Genomic DNA, 17448 nt, shown 5'->3' with positions numbered 1-17448 from the left:
CGTTCCTTCACTGTCTCTGGTGTCTCAGCCCTTCCTCTTCTCGACTTCTCACGCCTGGTGCCTCTTTTCCTTTCTGTTGGTGCAACCTTAGGTCAAGGTTGACCTGGTTGACCAGACTCGAGTTGACTTGACTCGAGTTATGTTTTGATGTTTGACGAGTTATGACGATGTTTGACGTGAACAGAAAAGTTGTATCTTGATGTTTGACAAGGATACAAGCTTGGGAGATTGTGGGTGCAACTCGTGGTCAAGGTTGACCTGGTTGACCCGAGGTGAGTTAACCTGACTCGAAAAAGCCCAAGCAGGGAGTTTGGCACGGGAGAAAGTCCAAGTATGGAGACTTGGCACGGAGAAGTCCAAGTATGGAAGCTTGGCACATGGGAAGACGGAGAGGGCTCGGTAGCTCGTTCTCCGGACTGTGGTCAGAGAGGGCTCGGTAGCTCGTTCTCTGGACCGGATGTGGAAAGTCCTGGTGAGTGAAGCCAGGTGAAAATCCTAGCGAGTGAAGCTAGGTGAAAGTGAAAGTCCTGGTGAGTGAAGCCAGGCAGTTAGAAAGTCCTGGTGAGTGAAGCCAGGCAGTTGGAAAAGTCCTGGTGAGTGAAGCCAGGCAGTTGGGAAGTCCTGGTGAGTGAAGCCAGGCAGATTGGAAATCCTGGTGAGTGAAGCCAGGTGAAAACCCTAGTGAGTGAAGCTAGGTGAAAGTCCTGGTGAGTGAAGCCGGGCAAGGGAGACATCTAGTGATGGGGAGTCCAAGTAGGTCATAGACGTGACCGGATACATGGTACGGAGAGAAAAGTCTAAGTGGGTCAAAGGGATTGACCGAACACTTAGCGGGGAGTCCTAGCAGGTCAAGGGAGTGACTGGATGCTAGGCGCAATGTACCAACAGGTCAAGATTGACCGGATGTTGGTTTGGACTTGGTTTGGGCGAAACCATGAGCTGGATCGATCTGGTGATCGATCCAGTGATCTGCGTGAATATTCTCGATCGGTGGACCGATCAAGAACACATCGATACAGTGATAACTGATCGATCGGTGACCGATCAAGAGTCAATCGTAACAGAGCGAGGCGCAAGAGGGGCTGATCGGTCTAGGGACCGATCAGCCTCGATCGGTCCCCAAGACCGATCAGAAGTTCCCGACGGTGCGTGGACGATCAAGTGGGTTCTCGATCGGTCCATGCATCGATCGGGCAGCTGCGACGCAACGGCTAGATTTCTTCTGTGCTTCTTTCTCCGCAGGTATAAAAGGAGGCTGAGAGCTTCTACATTTCTTCTTCTTGGCTCTCATTCTTCTTCCATTGGATTGAAGCTTCTACTTCTGTGCTCTGAGGTTCTGAGCTTTGTTGAGCTCGCTTCCGAAGCTTCGCGTGAGCTTCCAGTCGTCGATCAGCTGCTGCGTTTGGGTTGTGAAGTTGCTGCTTCATCGCCTCTGATCGACAGAGAAGGCAAGCGAGTGTTGCATTCATATTGTTGTTTGTATTTGCTTCTTGCTTTCCTTGTACTCCTCTCTTGTTGTTACAAGTATTGTGGCGAGGTTTCTCCACCCACAAGGAGCATTTATTAGCCGGTTCTCCGGGGACTCATCCACCGACGGATTGATAGGCTTCGTCCACCTTACGGACACGCCGAGGAGTAGGAGTTTATCTCCGAACCTCGTTACATCGGTTTGTTTGAGGTTTGTCTTCTTTCCCTTTCGTTTCTGTGTTTATTTTCCGCTGCGCTAATACGTTTTGTAGATACGCGACGATTTGGGGTCGGCTATTCACAACCCCCCTCTCTAGCCTCCGTACGAAGGATCCTAACACTTTCGACTGACCTCTTCTTCGATCTTCCTCACCTTGATAATGGCGGACGATAAGGCCTCCTTTTGGTATTCGTGTTACATTTCCAACATAGATGACCATGACCTCTCCGTGATTCAGTCTAACTTAAGCCTTAGTGAGGATTTCGAACTTCGCATCCCCACACCCCGCGAACATCCTGCAAACCCTCCTGAAGGCTTCATGACTGTTTTTAAGGACCAGCTTTTAGGAGGCCTTCGTTTTCCCATACATCCATTTATCTCCTCATTGAGCCGCTATTTTGGTGTCTATCCCTCTCAATTTGCTCCCAACTTCTTTAGGGTTGTATGTGGCACCGTCATTCTATGCCGCATATATCAAATCCCCTTGTATGTTCAGCTATTCCATCATTTTTATTCCTTCAAACGCTCTGAACCAGGGGTATTCATGGTACAGGCTAGACCTGGTTTTAAGTTCTTTTCTGACATGCCCTCTTCCAACAAAGGGTGGAAATCCCGTTTCTTCTTTATTAGATCACCGGAACCCCTAGCCGGGCCGACCGAATGATGTTTTGACCTTCCTTCCAACCTCCCTGTACATCAACATCAATCTTCCTGAGACACCGCTTCAGAAAAACTTCAAGGCGTCAGCGTTCGATTGTCTACAATACTTTTGGAAGGCTTTTTGTATTCTTTCGGGCTCAGCTCAGTTCAGGCAGAGATAAGGGCTCCATTAGGTAAGACCCTGTTTTTCTTCTTGCTGTTTTTCGCTAACTGAGGTATTTTTCTTTTACTTTGCAGAGGTTGCTATGCTCCGTGCCTACTCCTCAAACCTAAAACACCAATCTATTGCTGTTTTGAAAACCTTGAGTGCGGAGTTGAAACAGGGCTTGGCTACTTTATCCCAGTCTGCCCCTTCTGCCTCACAGTCGGTCCCTTCCACCTCACAATCTGCCCCACCTACGCCAGTTCAGGAGGAAGCTTCCCCTGCTCTTCCCCTGGATGCCGCTCCTACGGAAGATTTTGCCACCTTGGAGCAGGCCGAGGAAGAGCGAGCCACATCTCCCTTGCCCGCCAAACGTCTACGGCTCCAACGCAAAAGGAAGAAGGTTATTCCAGAGGTTCAGGCGTCCCCTCCCCCTCTTCCTTCTGGCCATCGCTCATCCGTCGCCTCTCAATCTTCAGAAGCCAAGACTGTTACTCCCAACCGGGAGATGGCTATGGGGCCAGAGGTTCCTGCTCTGTCGCTCCGAATATCAGCCCAAACCCCCGGTCGGGCTGAGCAGGCCTCTCTTACAGCTCAAGCCTTCTCCCCCGGGCAGATCCCTTTTCCTGTATTAGACCAGCCCGGGAGCTCGACCACTTTATCCGCCTCCCTCCTTGTAGCTGCTCCGGCCTCCACTTCTCGATCTCATGGGAGAATCCCCAAAAAGTTTTCCTTCACCATCTCCTGGCGTCTGCCCTCCTCCGTTGAGCCCGATGTCGTCGAAGAAACTGCAGAAGAGGCTCCTCCCACTATTGGCCTGGTTCAGCTGCAGGGCGAGTTAGCTGCGTCCTGGCTGTCTGGCAATCAGAAGTTTTGGAACAATCTGCCGATGGAGGGGTTGGATCACGCCTCTCGCCAGATAGTCTCTGTGAGTTTTTCTTTTCTCAAGACTCTTCCTCCAGAATTCCTTATAATCTTTCACTTTGCGTCTTATGCAGGCCTTCTCTGCTGGCCTAAGTGCGATCCAGTATACAGCAAACTTGCAAAGGGAGCATGAGGAGCTGAAGGCTCACTTTCAAGAATTGGAGCTGCCGCTGACTCCCCGAGACCCACTGAACCCCACGTCCGGTGATTTAGCGGGATATCTTCGGTTAATTGGGGAGTCTATAGAATCTGCCCGGAATATCTCCCAGGTAGCTTTTGACAAGATAAAGACCTTAGAGGCATCTCTGCAGACCAGCGAGTCTAAACTGGCTTCTGAGGCGGAGAGGCGTCGCTCGCTGGTAGTTGAGTTAGATGAGAAGGATGCCCGGTTGATCACCCTATCCTCCGATCTGAAGAGTCTGCAAGAAACCCGCGAGGCTCTTCAGAAGAGTTTAACAGAGGTCCAGGGTCAACTACCTTCTAGTGCCGACCGGGAGAAGGTAATTCAGAGTCGCTGGGAGGGCAGCCAAACAACCCTCCAATCAATGCAGGCCGACCTTTTGAAAGCTCAAGAGAATGCTTCCCAAAGTCAAAAAGATTTGACTTTGGCCCGAGCTGATGCAGAGAAGGCCCGAGTAGAGCTGGCTGATTATCAAGCAGGTGAAGCTGATCATCTAAGAGCATACAGGCGATCTTACATCACATCTCCTTTCTTCCTGAGGAAGGTCGGAGGCTTGATGAACCTTATGCTCTGTTGTGGCGCGGTCGGCGGAGCTCGTCAAATGTTTGAGCAGGATCTGCTTCGCTCTGCCCCTTCAAAAGACTTCTTGGATACTGCCCACCTGGTGAACGAGCTTCCGGCCGGGTCACTTCCTTCTTTCAAAGATGATGACGACTTATTTCTCCTTCCCAAGCCTCCTGCTGATTCTGACCCTTGATGTGGCACTGTATGATGTACTTTAATGTAAAAATGAAACTGCCAAACTTTCACCCCAACTATTTGCTTCGTAATTTTGGATTTGTCTTTACCTTGGACTGTTTAGCCTTCTTATGATATGTTAACCTTCTTATGTTCTTATGATATGACATGGCTGCTTATTATCAATCTTTTCTTAGCTCATTAGCTTCTTATCAGTTGCCTTATATGTTTCTCGACCGATATGAACCGTGGCATTATAGAGGTGTACTTCGACCCTCTGGTTCAAGTTTTATATAGCCCAGGTCGGGATTCTCTTTTTTACTCCGACCTGTTTTCCTTGCCTTTTTCTGCTGACCACTCAACTTAGCTTAGCGAATCACCCCGGTCTACATTTATATCCTAACCTGTTTAGCGTGCCTTTCTCTGTTGACTGCACTGGATCAATCACACACCTCGGTCTGCTCTTTCCTCCGTAATCTAAGTCAAGATAATTCCAGAGCAGGAAATCGAGGGTTAAGACTAGACCAGGAATCATAAAACACTTAACTCTTAAAACAGTTGCATCTTTTCCCGAAATCTATCTCCTCGTACTTCGTACCAATACTTTTACCGATATACCCTTGGGCGTTATTTTCAAAGAGGATCCATCGACCCTCTTTGCTCCCGCCAATTATTGTGCGTCGTTGGATGATAATGGACTAAAATGCCCCTCCGCTCAACGGCTATAAATAATCTACTCTAACTTTTACCTCCAGACGTTGTACGTCTTTTTCTTCCTTCCGCTTGAATCCCTCACTACTCCTGAATCCTTGTTTTTGCGTCGGTAGCTTTCCGCTTGATCTCTTCTCCTTCTGTTTCTTTTCTCATGGCGTCCTCCTCTTTTCTATCTTCTCTGGCAGCGATGTACTATCCTGGCTCATCCACTTTCAACGAACTGGATCGGGATGACCTACGATATACCTATGGAGTCGGGGATAACGCACATGTGATCATCCCCACTAGAATACACCATTTTTTTGCTCCTCCCGAGGGATATTGCACCTTCTTTAAAGAACAATTCGTGGCTGACCTTTGTATTCCTCTCCACCCCTTCTTTTCTGACGTGTGCCGTCATTTCAAAATTTCCTTGGAACAACTGACACCGAATTCTATAAGGATCCTCTGTGGATTTGTAGTGCTCTGCGACGTATGAAAGCTTTCCTGGTCTGGCCCTTTATTCCACTGCTTTTTCATCCTTCGGCACCAGGAAGAAGGCACATTCCAATTCCAACCTCATCTTCGAACTGCTTTCTTCTCACCTCTGCAACCTTCTGAGCCAACCTGGAGGAGCAAATTTTTCTTCATTCGATTTCCCCATGAAGTAGAGTGGCCCTTGCAATGGCAATCATCACTTCCCCCGAGCCCGCCACTGGGGGATTTCCACCTTGATACATCCTATATAGAGGCTTCCTCTCGCTTGGTAGGATGGTAGCTGAACTTGATGCGTTTATTATCTGAGGAATTGCTATCTTATTTCCGCCTGAGCTATCTTACTCCTGAGACGCCTCATTCCCTTGGTAAGCTTCTCTTTTAGTTCTCTTCTAACTTCATGCATTTTATTTTTCTCACTGTAGCTGACCTCCTACTTTATCTTGTACAGCTGAGGTCTTAACTCATTCTTCAGAAGTTCAACCTCTTCCTATAAGTGACATGGAGATAATGAGGCGCGGTCGAGTTATTTTAGAAAGGAGATCGCTCCCCTACTCGTCTTTGACCTCTGTCGGTGTGGCTTCCCCTGCAAATCCTCGACCCCGTCTTCCTCGCAGAGTCTCCTCTACTGTCCAACATGCCTCCTTTCCTCGCCCTACTCATCCCCGGTCTGCACCTTCATCCCGGACGACCGCCCCTGTTCGTCCACGAGCCCCGCCTACTGCTCAGCCCTTCACCCCGACGCCCCTTCAGTCAATTGATCCTTTCCGACCGACCTCTAGCCCTGGTCGTGGCCGCGGTCGCAGATCTGCCAACGCCCCCAATGTCAGCCCTGCCTTCAGAGAAGCTTCTCAGGCAGCTCGTCGGGCTCGTTCTGTGAATGACCGCTCGGGCCGGGATGCCCCTTCTTCTTCTCGACGCAGGGTTCGGCTACCTTCAGAAGATTCTGACTAGGACGATTAGCCCTTGGCTCAGAGACTTCGCCGTAGAGCCCCCAATCCTAGCCAAGATTCGGGCCCTTCCGCTGTTCCTCCTCCTCCGCCTCCTGTTACAACCCCGACTCCTGCCCCGGGCCAAGCAGATGCTTCCCCTGCTCCGCCTGAGGTTCAGGTCGAGTCTCCGTTAGCTCAACCTTCCACTTCGCAACAGCATCAGAGCACTGAGGCTGGCCCCTCGCATTGCTCTTCACCAGCCACTTCACCTCCAGAACCTTCTCGGGTGCCTCCCGCAGCTCCTTCTGAGTCAGCTGTTGGGCCTTCCCAACCACCACCACCTGTTCCTCTCTATTATCGTACCACTGCTCATTCTGAGGTTGAGTTACAGTCACGGCAAGATGTTTCCACTAGCTCCTTGATAATGAAAGGTCGCCTGGCCACTTTGTGGGAAGAAAGTATGCATCAAATGAAACTCTTGTTGCCCCCTGCCCAGATGGATAGATTCTCTGAGCTGTATATCAAGGTAAGCTTCCGCGATTGATTACCACAGCTATTATCCTTCCCATTCTTATCAGATGTTTCCTTTATGTCCTAGGCCTGTGCAGAGTCCCTGATGATAAACCAGTCCTTCCAGGATGTTCATCATCAAAATAAGATGTTGCGAGATATAGTAACAGAATTGGAGCTTCAATTAAAGGACCCTGCGTAGGCTAGTCATACCCTGAGAGCCGAAATAAAGGATCTAACCAAAAAGAAGAACCATCTGGAAGTATCCTTGGCTCATACTAACCATAAGCTTAAGGGTCTTCAAGAAGAAAAAAGTCAGGTCGACGCCGTGCACCAGCAACGTATAGACCAATAGACTTTGGAGCATCAGCGAGCTATTGATCAATTGACTCAGAAGCTCCGTGCTGCCGAAAATTTAGCACAGGAGTAGGACAAGAAACTAAAATCCCAGGCGGCCCAAGTAATGTCTCAAGCGGCAGAGCTTCTGGCAGCCCGGACTGAACTGGCTCAGGCCCGAGCTACAGCTGAAGGAGTATCTACAGCCCTGCTATTTATAAGAAAGGGGAGAATGATCGCTGTAAATAGAGTCCCGACCTGTACCTGCGCTCTCCAGAGTTTTGTACACAAGCAAGACAGTATTTCTCTACCTCTGTTGTATATGGTGCGGCTGGGTCTCTGCGACAACTTTACGAATAGGGCTACTTAAAATCAGCTCCTCCCATTGAGTTTTTAGATCTTGACCGGATCCTTAAAGAGATCCCGGATGATATTTTTGCTCCTTTCAAATGATTCTTATTCACCGCCTGTACATAATGTAACTTAAAGACTTCCTACGAAACTTTATTTATTTTCTTAATGCACATTCATTTGCACTTTAAGGTCTATTTTTGCTAAAATTTCTTAGTCTGTTGCAAGAAATATTAAAATGTACAGTTTCCGCTTTGACATATCCTCTTACCGCACTATCCAGCCTACTTTTGGCCCCGGCCTGTGATCCCGACCTGTCAAACATTTGACAGCCTGGTTTCTTCTTCTTTATATGATTCTTTAAACTCGGTAAGGCCGCAAGTAGTTAGCACTCCAAGGTCGATCCAACCTTTTGCCCTGATTATCCTGCAAATAATAAGCTCCCGACAATAATTTCTTGATAACTTTGTAAGGCCCATCCCACTGCGGTGCAAACTTGGCCACATCTCTCACAGGCTTAATTTGCTTCCAGACCAGATCTCCTTCCCCAAAGAATCGAGGAATCACTCTTCTGTTATAATTTTGCCTCATTCTTTGTCGATAGGCCTCCAGCTGAGCTGTCGTCCTGTCACGAGTTTCATTGATGAGATCCAGTTCAGCCAACCCCTCTCTGCGTTTCCTTCATCGTATAATGTCCTCCTGACTGATGACACTCCAATTTATATGGGTACTACCGCTTCGTTGCCATAAACCATATGGAAGGGTGTCAGACCTGTACTTTCTCGAGGTGTTGTACGATAAGCCCATAGGATGCTTGACAGCTCCTCCACCTAGTTACCTCCCACATGATCCAGCTTAACCTTCAGACCTCGTACTATTTCTCGGTTGACCGCCTCGGTCTGACCATTGCTTTATGGGTATGCCACTGAAGTGAAGGCTTACGTTATGTCAAACCCCTTGCACTAGGCCTGGATTTTTTGTCCTTGAAATTGCCTTCCGTTGTCTGACACCAGTTTATGCGGAATACCGAACCTACAAAGAATGTTCTTCCATAGAAACTGTATGATGACATCTTCTGTGATCCTGGCCAGGGTCTCTGCTTCCACCCACTTAGAGAAATAATTCACCGCCACCAATAAGAAACATCTCTGACCTGGAGTCATCAGAAATGGTCCCACAATATCCATGCCCCATTGATCAAAAGGACACGAGACCATAGATGTTTTCAGCAGAGCCGTTGGTTGATGCGTTAAATTTTGATGTTTCTGGCAGGACAAGCAGGTATTTACCAGCTTGTGAGCATCCCTCTGTAAAGTAGGCCAGAAATATCCTGCCAAGAGTACTTTGCGAGATAATGCCCGGCCGCCTACATGATTGCCACAACATCCCAAATGTATTTCTCGCAAGGCCTGATCTGCCTCCTCCATACCCAAGCATTTGAGTAAGGGTCTAGAGAAGGACCTCTTGTAAAGTTGATCCGCGATCATGACATAAGTATAGGCTTGCTTCCTGACCAGCCGTGATTCTTCTGGGTCAGCCGGTAAGATACCCTGCCTAAGATAGTTGACCATGGGTGCCCGTCAATCAATAGTTGCATCCCTATTGTTTTGTAGATCTATCTGAGCTATAAGAAAGGTTTGTGTCGTTGACCAGTCTAACACCCAAGTGGTTAAGGAACTAGCCATCTTTGCTAACTCATCTGCCTTCTCATTCTCCGCCCTGGGGATCTTGATTACTGTGATTTCTGCAAATTCCTCTTTCATCTTCTCATAAGCTTCCTGGTATACTTGTAATTTATCACAATTTATCATAAAATTATCGGCTACTTGCTGAGTTACTAGCTGGGAATTTGAATAAATGATTACCCGGGCTGCCCCTACGTGTCGGGCTGCTTGCAGTCCTGACAACAAAGCCTCGTATTCTGTCTCATTATTGGTGGCTCGGAAATTCAATCGAACAGCCAATTGGAGTATATCCCCTTGGGGAGATATCAATAAGACCCCGACCCCGCTTCCTTGATAAGTTGTCGATCCATCCACATAGACCTTCCAGGTTTCTTCAGAGTTGGTTTGATGGATTTGCGTTAAGAAATCTGCCAAGGCCTGTGCCTTAATGGTTGTGCGTGGTTGATATTGTATGTCATATTCCCCTAACTCGGTCACCCATTTGATAAGTCGGCCCGCAACTTCTACATTAGTCAGAGTTCTTCCCATGGTGCTATTGGTCATAACTGTGATAGGATGTGCTAAGAAGTAAGGTCTTAACCACCGAGCCATAAGGACCAATCCATAAACTAACTTCTCGAGGGTCGTGTATCTAGACTCGACCCCTTTTAATAGATGATTGAAGAAATACACTAGCCGTTGTACATTGTCATGTTCTTTAACAAGCACTGCCCCTACGACCTCAGGGGTGGTGGATAAGTAGACCCATAAGGGTTCTCCAACAACTGACTTGAATAAAGATGGTAGAGCCTCCAAATACTTCTTCAGCTCCTCAAAAGCTCGGGTACATTCTTCATCCCATTAGAACTTGGAGGCCTTCCTGAACACTTTAAAGAAAGGAGCGACCTGGTCTGTAGATCTGGAAATGAATCTTGACAGGGTTGTTATTCTGCCGACTAGCTTCTAGGTTTCCTTCAAATTCTGGGGAGGCTGCATATCACGTAGGTCCTGAACTTTTTCTGGATTAGTTTCTATTCCTCGCTCGGTCACCAAGTAGCCCAAGAATTTTCCTCCTTTAGCTCCGAACAAACATTTCAAGGGGTTCAGCTTCAGTCCATATTGTCGGAGAGTCGTGCAGGTTTCTTCTACATCCTTGATCAGGTTGACGGCTAATGGAGACTTAATAAGTATATCGTCCACATAAACCTCCATGTTGCGCCCGATCTGCTCCCGGAAGATTTTGTCCATCATTCTTTGGTATGTAGCCCCTGCGTTCCTGAGACCGAAGGGCATAACAGTATAATAGAAGGTACCATCAGCCGTAATGAAGCTAACCTTTTCCTGGTCCTCCACTGCTAAAGGTATATGATGGTACCCCTAGTAGGCATCCAGCATGCAGATCCTCTCGCAACCAGCAGTTGAATCCGCCATCTGATCAATTCGGGGTAGAGAATAGCAATCCTTGGGACTAGCTCGGTTGAGGTCTCGGAAGTCTATGCATACTCTCCACTTATTGTTGGGCTTCTTCACTAAGACCACGTTAGAGAGCCAGGATGGGAATTGCACTTCTCGAACATGGCCTGCCTTCCTGAGCTGATCCACCTCGGCTCTTATTATTTTGTTCTGGTCAGCTAAGAAGTTCTTTTTCTTTTGCTTGACAGGTCGGGAGTCTGGTAATAAATGTAACTTATATTCGGCTACTTCCGGCTTAACCCCAGGTAACTCCTCTGTAGACCAGGCGAAGACATCCCAGTTACGGATCAAGCATTGAACTATCTCTTCCTTGAGAGGAGAAGGAAGGTCGCTTGCCAGGCAAGTTAGACTTTCAGGTCGTTCAGCGTATAGTTGCACCTCCTCCCAGGGAATGGGTTTTTCAGCCATAGGCAAAGGCTCTTCTTGAACAGCATGAACGCCCCCATCTTGTATCCTTTGATTTTTCCGAGCCTCCACCCGGACCATATCAATAAAGCATCAGCAAGAGACCCTCTGCTCTCCTTTAACTTCCCCAACCTGCTCACCAACAGGAAATTTGATTTTCTGATGGAAGGTCGAAATAGAAGCCCTAAATTTATGCAGGGTGGGCCTTCCCAAAATGACATTATAAGAGGAGGGGGAGTCCACCACTATGAAAGTGCTCCTCCTTGTGCGCACTAACGGCTCAGTGCCCAGAGATATGGCTAGTTTAATCTAACTCATTGGCTTCACCACATTGACTGTAAATCCATATAGAGACGTAGCCATAGGCTGAAGTTCAGTGGCATCAATCTGCATCTCCTCGAATGCAGTTCTGAACAGAATATTAACCGAGCTTCCAGTGTCCACTAAAACTAGAGTCACTCGGCTATTGGCGATGATGGTCTTGATGATAAGGGCATCGTCATGAGGCAGCTCCAGACCTTCCAGGTCTGCCAGCTCGAAGCTGATAATAGGGCCAGAAGCCTACTCCTGGCTGCATCCAACAGTGTAAACCTCTAAGCGACACACATGTGACTTGCGTGCTCTCCCCGAATCTCCATCAGTTGGCCCTCTAGAGATCATGCCAATCTCTCGGACGGCGCCATTGCCTCTATTCTCGGCTTCCCGCGCTCCTTCTGACTCTTTCCCCCGGCTGGGCTGATGAGTACTGGGTCCTGCTAGATCGGGGCGGGGTTGTCCGGCCTGTCCAGCCACAACTCGTTGCTCTTCCATCATCTTAATTACTTGAGGGGCTAGCTCGGGCGGCGGTAAGCCTAACTTGGCAGTCCGCTTGGAATCCCGAGCGAACTGGAAACAATGATTAGTATCATGTGTTTGAGATCAATGATAAGTGCAATACTGAGTGTTCCACGATCCAGGTCGAGGAGCATGCACGACTGCGACTCGGGGGTTGGTCTGACCTCCGACCCGGGATGGAAGGCAGGTCGGGCTTCCTGAGTGCGCGGTAGAGGTTGAGGAGGTGGTTGAGACACCCTTTTTCTGGCTTTTTGGTAGAGGGAGGTGGTCTTTCGGCTTTCCTCCGGGCCGCCTGTGCTTCTTCTACTTTGATGTAGCAGGCAACTTTTTCCACCATCTCATCAAAATTCCGAGCGAGATTTTTGATGAGATCTCTGAAGAATTCTCCTTCTCCTAATCCATGAGAGAAGGCGCTCATCAGAATCTCCGAAGTGGCGGTGGCGATATCCTAGGCCACTTGATTGAAGCGGTTAATATAACTTCTTAAGGGCTCGGTCGATCCTTGCTTAAGAGCGAAAAGACAGTGATCTGTCTTCTGATATTTTTTACTGCTGGCAAAATGACGCAAGAAGGTCGTCTTGAAGTCCAAGAAACAAGTGATGGATCCTTGTGGTAACCCATCAAACCATTTTAGTGTCGAACCAGCTAGAGTATTCAAGAAAACTCGACACTTGACAGCATCACTGTATTGGTGTAACAGGGCTGAATTTTTAAACTTGCGTAAATGCTCTTCCGAGTCTTTGCTCCCGTCATACTCCCCGATCGACGGGGCCTTGTAGCCCTTAGGCAATCTTTAATTCAAGATTTTGGCTGAGAATGGTACTCTCTCATCTGGGTCTTTCGGGAATACTTCAGGTACGATGAGAGTCTTCCCTTTCTTCGAGTCTCGGGGCAAGGAACTCTCAGCCATGGAGGCCTGAGGCTGCTCTTTTTTAAGGCTGAGACCATGGGGTCCTGGCTGATAATACCCCATATCAGGCTCGCGATAAGGAACCTGAGGGAACCCCTCGAGCTGTTTTCTCTTAGAACCCCGATCCGAAACAGGGACGGGTTCTTTAGAAGCTTCAATAGGAGCTTGACGGGGTCGCGAGACAGTTGCTTGCTTCTCGGAGGCTACTCGCCTCTTGGCCTCCTTGAAGAGTTTGTATTCTCCGGCGGTCATGGTGACATTGATGCGGCCAGACTCCTCCATCTTCACGTTTTGGAACAGGTTGTTGTGTTCCTACAGACGACGCCAAATTTGATCCCCTCCGGAAGCTGAGTCAGATGAAGGCGGGCCTTGGTGTACTGGAAGTTGATGGAAAGTCGCCGAAGCGTTGGATCTACCTGGCACCCCCCCCCCCCCGGAAAGGTTCGCACGGGCGGCTGACGAAGGAGGATGACCAGGACGATGACACTACGGCTCTGCGCACACTCAGACGAGCCCACGAGTCGTTAGAGACCAGAAACCAGGGAAAAAGTCCTCGGGTCAGGCCCTCTGACGCTCAAGTCATGTACTTTTTCTTCAAAAAACACAGAGAAAGGACGAAAAGTAAAGACTAGTGAGAAATGACGAGTGAGCGTACCTGCATAAGGGACAAAACATCCCTTTTTATACTACAACGGATGTTTCTGGGACCTGGCGGGTGTCAGGGAATGTCGGCTATCAGGCTTTGTCTAGCGGTGAATGACATGTGGCCTCTCTGGATAGGCTGGCGACAGAACCAAAGGGGGAATGAGCCCTGACTGTTAGCATAATCCCTGACACACTGATTATTCTCTGACATTCTCTGACGAGCAGTTACGATTTCCTGACTTGTTTGTCTTGTAGTGCCTGGACGTTAGGTCTGCATCCTGACCTGCTTCGATCCGCTGCTATCCATGGCTTGTACATTCTGACCTGCACGATTGACACCCCCCAGAAAGGTTCGCACGAGCAGCTGACGAAGGAGGATGACCAGGACGATGACACTGCGGCTCTGCGCACACTCAGACGAGCCCACGAGTCGTTAGAGACCAGAAACCAGGGAAAAAGTCTCCGGGTCAGGCCCTTCGACGCTCAAGTCAGGTACTTTTCCCCAGAAAACATAGAAAAAGGACGAAAAGTAAACACTAGTGAGAAATGACGAGTGAGCGTACCTGCATAAGGGACAAAGCATCCTTTTTTATACTGCAACGGATGTTGCTGGGACCTGGCGGGTGTCAGGGAATGTCGGCTATCAGGCTTTGTCTGGCAGTGAATGACATGTGGCTTCTCCAGATAGGCTGGCGATAGAACCAAAGGGCGAATGAGCCTCGACTGTTAGCATATTCCCTGACACACTGATTATTCCCTGATATTCTCTAATGAGCAGTTACGATTCCCTGGCTTGTTTGTCCTGTAGTGCCTGGACGTTAGGTGTGCATCCCAACCTGCTTCGATCCGCTGCTATCCATGGCTTGTACATTCCGACCTGCACGACTAGTTTATATCCTGACCTAATTCTGTCTAGTATTATCCATGGCCTGTATGTTCTGACCTGCACAACCGATCTGTATCCTGACCTGCTTCTGTCTGCTGTTATCCATGGTCAGTACGTTCTGACCTGTACAACCGGTCGGTATCCCGACCTGCATCTATTTACTGTTATCCATAGCTTGTACGTCCTGACCTACGTGACCGGTCCGTATCCTGACCTGCATCTATTTACTGTTATCCATGACTTGTACGTCCCGACCTGCGCGACCAGTCCGTATCCCGACCTGCATCTGTTTAATGTTATCCATGGCTTGTACGTCCCGACCTGTACGCCAGATCTATTTCCCGACCTGTTTATGTTCACTGTTATCCATGGCATGTACGTTCCTACCTGCACGACCGGTCCGTATCCCGACCTGCATCTGTTTATTGTTATCCATGGCTTGTACATCCCGACCTGTACGCCAGGTCTATTTCCCGACCTGTTTATGTTCGGTGTTATCCATGGCATGTATGTTCCGACCTGCACGCCCGGTTCGTATCCTGACCTCTATCTGTTTACTGTTATCCATGGCTTGTACGTCCCGACCTGTGCGACCAGTTCGTTTCCTGGCCCACTGTGTTTCGCCCGCGGCCCTTCCTTTTGCGCCCTTACCTGGCCTGTGGGCCTTCTCATTAGCTGTATTTGTCCTGTGGACCCCGTTCTTGATTGCTATCGTGGCTGAATCTGGCTCAACTTGGAATCTTATCCTTTGACTGCCCTGTCAGTTGGGACTCTGACTACAGCCACGCAAGCTTGACTTCTGACTTCCACAGAGGCTAGATTTCTGACCTCCAAGTAAGCTTGACTTCTGGCCAGCCACGAAGGCTGGACTTCTGACCAGTCACCGATGTTGGACTTCTGACCTCCACGTAAGCTGGACTTTTAACCAGCCACGGAAGCTGGACTTCTGCCCTCTACGTAAGCTTGACTTCTGACCCCTCTGTAGTCTTGACTCCTAACCACATCATCTTACCGACCCCACGATAATGCACCGTATCAGCCGGGATATGAGATCGACACACAGACCGGGATATGAGATCGGCACGTAGGTCAGGATAGGACATCGACACGCATGCTAGGATAAGACATCGGTACACAGGCCGGGACATAACAACGACGCAAAGGTCGGAACACCACGAGTCAGATCAAAGCATAATGACAGCGAGGGCTTGGGGGCCAGAAGGCGTATGACCATGAGAACGACCAGAGGTGGCCTACGATGTGGCGGCAAGAGAGGCAGTGCTGTGGCATCCTGGAGGAGGCCGCTGGTGGGCGACTATGGATGCTGGGAAGAGGGAGATGGAGGTCGTACTTAGTTGCCGGTGACCCAGAGGACAGCGGCTACTGGAAGCGATTGTGGACCCCGGTGTGTCCGGGGAGAGGGAGACGATAGGCGTGGTAGCGACCAGGCCCGCAATGGGGACTCTGCAAGGTGGCTAGAGGCAGCAGCCAATGGAGGCTAGCGTGGTGGAGGCAACGACGGAGATGGCAGTATCGGCGCTGTTGAGGCTATGAGAGGGAGGAGGAGATGAGGAAGAGGAGGGGGAGCGATGGGCGTGCGGAGAGGGAGAGAGAAGAGGGAGCCGCTTGCGTTTGTATCGGTGACGCTAGAGGCATGAGTAGCGACAGGCATCGATGACGCCATAGGCATGAGCAGGGACGGGCGTGCGGAGAGGGAGAAGAGAGGCGGCTCGACAATAGCTTCCTCGGTTGAGGAGAAGGTGACGAGAGGCCGACGTGCGAGGTGACAGCGGGCTATAGCACCAGTGGTAGCTCTAGCGGGAGAATCTGGTGTCAGCAGAAGAAAAGAGAAGATGGCGGCTGGAAGCATCTGCCCGTGAGAGGAGACGAAGAGAGGAGGGAGCGGTGACTCACCAGCGATGAGGGAGAAGGCGGCGACAGTGTGTGTGAGGGAGCCCCCTGTCCTCATGCGGCGGAGAAGAAAACCGCGAACCCAAGGCAAAGTCCCCTTTTTCCTTCGCGTGAACAGTGCCCTAAAAAGGGAACTATAATAAAATGACCAGAATGTCCCTCCTCTCTCTACTTAGGACATCAATATATATCTATATATATACACACGCATCCACTAGTACAACACTCAATAATATTTATATTTTTACATCACAAAATAAAATAATATAAAATTTCTACTAACACAATAACAATAATCAAATTCAAGCTTAAGAATGTTCCCTTGGCTCAATCTCTTCGATCGACTGGAGTATGCTGATGTGGCTGAAAACTCCATTGCCATCGATAACTTGCGGTCTCTGATTGTCTAGAAAGCTCCTTCGGTTGACTGGAGCAAATTCTGATCTTGATTGCCTTCTTCATATCACTGGATCAAGTTATCTCCGGTTGCCTAGATGGTATCTCTAGTCGCTTGGACTCCGAGGTCGTCCACTTCTCGCTCTGATTACTTGGAACATCTTAACTCCATCAGTCGAAGTTTATCCTTAGTTAGCTGCCCGAACAAAGGAGTTCATCTGAAACTATCAAAAAATATTTTATGACAAAATTAGCATGTAGTGAGTGTGATAAAGATATTTAAATTTGATTCACATACCTTTCAGCTCCCAACTAATCCATCTAGACTTAGCCGTCAAAACTCTACTCCCAATTCACTTGTTTGGATTTGTTGTCAAGGTCTTAACTCCCAGCTAATTTCCCTTATACTTGATTTACCTAACCAGGTTTTTCACGACCTAGTCCCGTTAGAACTTCCACCGCTTGGTTCCCAACGAAGTCTTCCCTGCGTAGTTCTATTAATTAGGACTCTATCCAATCACAACTTCATCGCCTATCAAGTAATATACACATACACCAAGTAATATACACATACACAATTGACACAGTTCATCATATCAACAAAGATTAATTTTATATTTAGTCATATATCAAAATATAGATTCGATGTGGTGTTCTCAGCACCAACAAATACCT

General features: G+C 48.8%; 1 protein-coding gene across 1 annotated transcript; it reads left to right on the top strand.

Moving 5' to 3' along the window:
* The first annotated feature begins 5812 nt into the window (after positions 1–5812).
* LOC122010910 (formin-like protein 6) lies at positions 5813–7164 on the top strand. Its single transcript, XM_042567376.1, has 4 exons — positions 5813–5888; positions 5972–6396; positions 6496–6978; positions 7051–7164. The coding sequence occupies exons 1-4, from the start codon at positions 5813–5815 to the stop codon at positions 7162–7164; spliced, it is 1098 nt and encodes a 365-aa protein (XP_042423310.1).
* The last annotated feature ends 10284 nt before the right edge of the window (positions 7165–17448 follow it).

This window comes from Zingiber officinale, chromosome 8A (assembly GCF_018446385.1).
Source record: "Zingiber officinale cultivar Zhangliang chromosome 8A, Zo_v1.1, whole genome shotgun sequence".
Lineage (NCBI taxonomy): Eukaryota > Viridiplantae > Streptophyta > Magnoliopsida > Zingiberales > Zingiberaceae > Zingiber > Zingiber officinale.
This window is presented reverse-complemented; position numbering and strand designations above follow the sequence as displayed.

Coding starts and splice junctions, on each gene's coding strand:
- LOC122010910 (XM_042567376.1), top strand. CDS start 5,813: ATGCGTTTATTATCTGAGGAATTGCTATCTTATTTCCGCCTGAGCTAT. Junction 5,889..5,971: donor TGAGACGCCTCATTCCCTTG/GTAAGCTTCTCT, acceptor TATCTTGTACAG/CTGAGGTCTTAACTCATTCT. Junction 6,979..7,050: donor TCTCTGAGCTGTATATCAAG/GTAAGCTTCCGC, acceptor TTTATGTCCTAG/GCCTGTGCAGAGTCCCTGAT.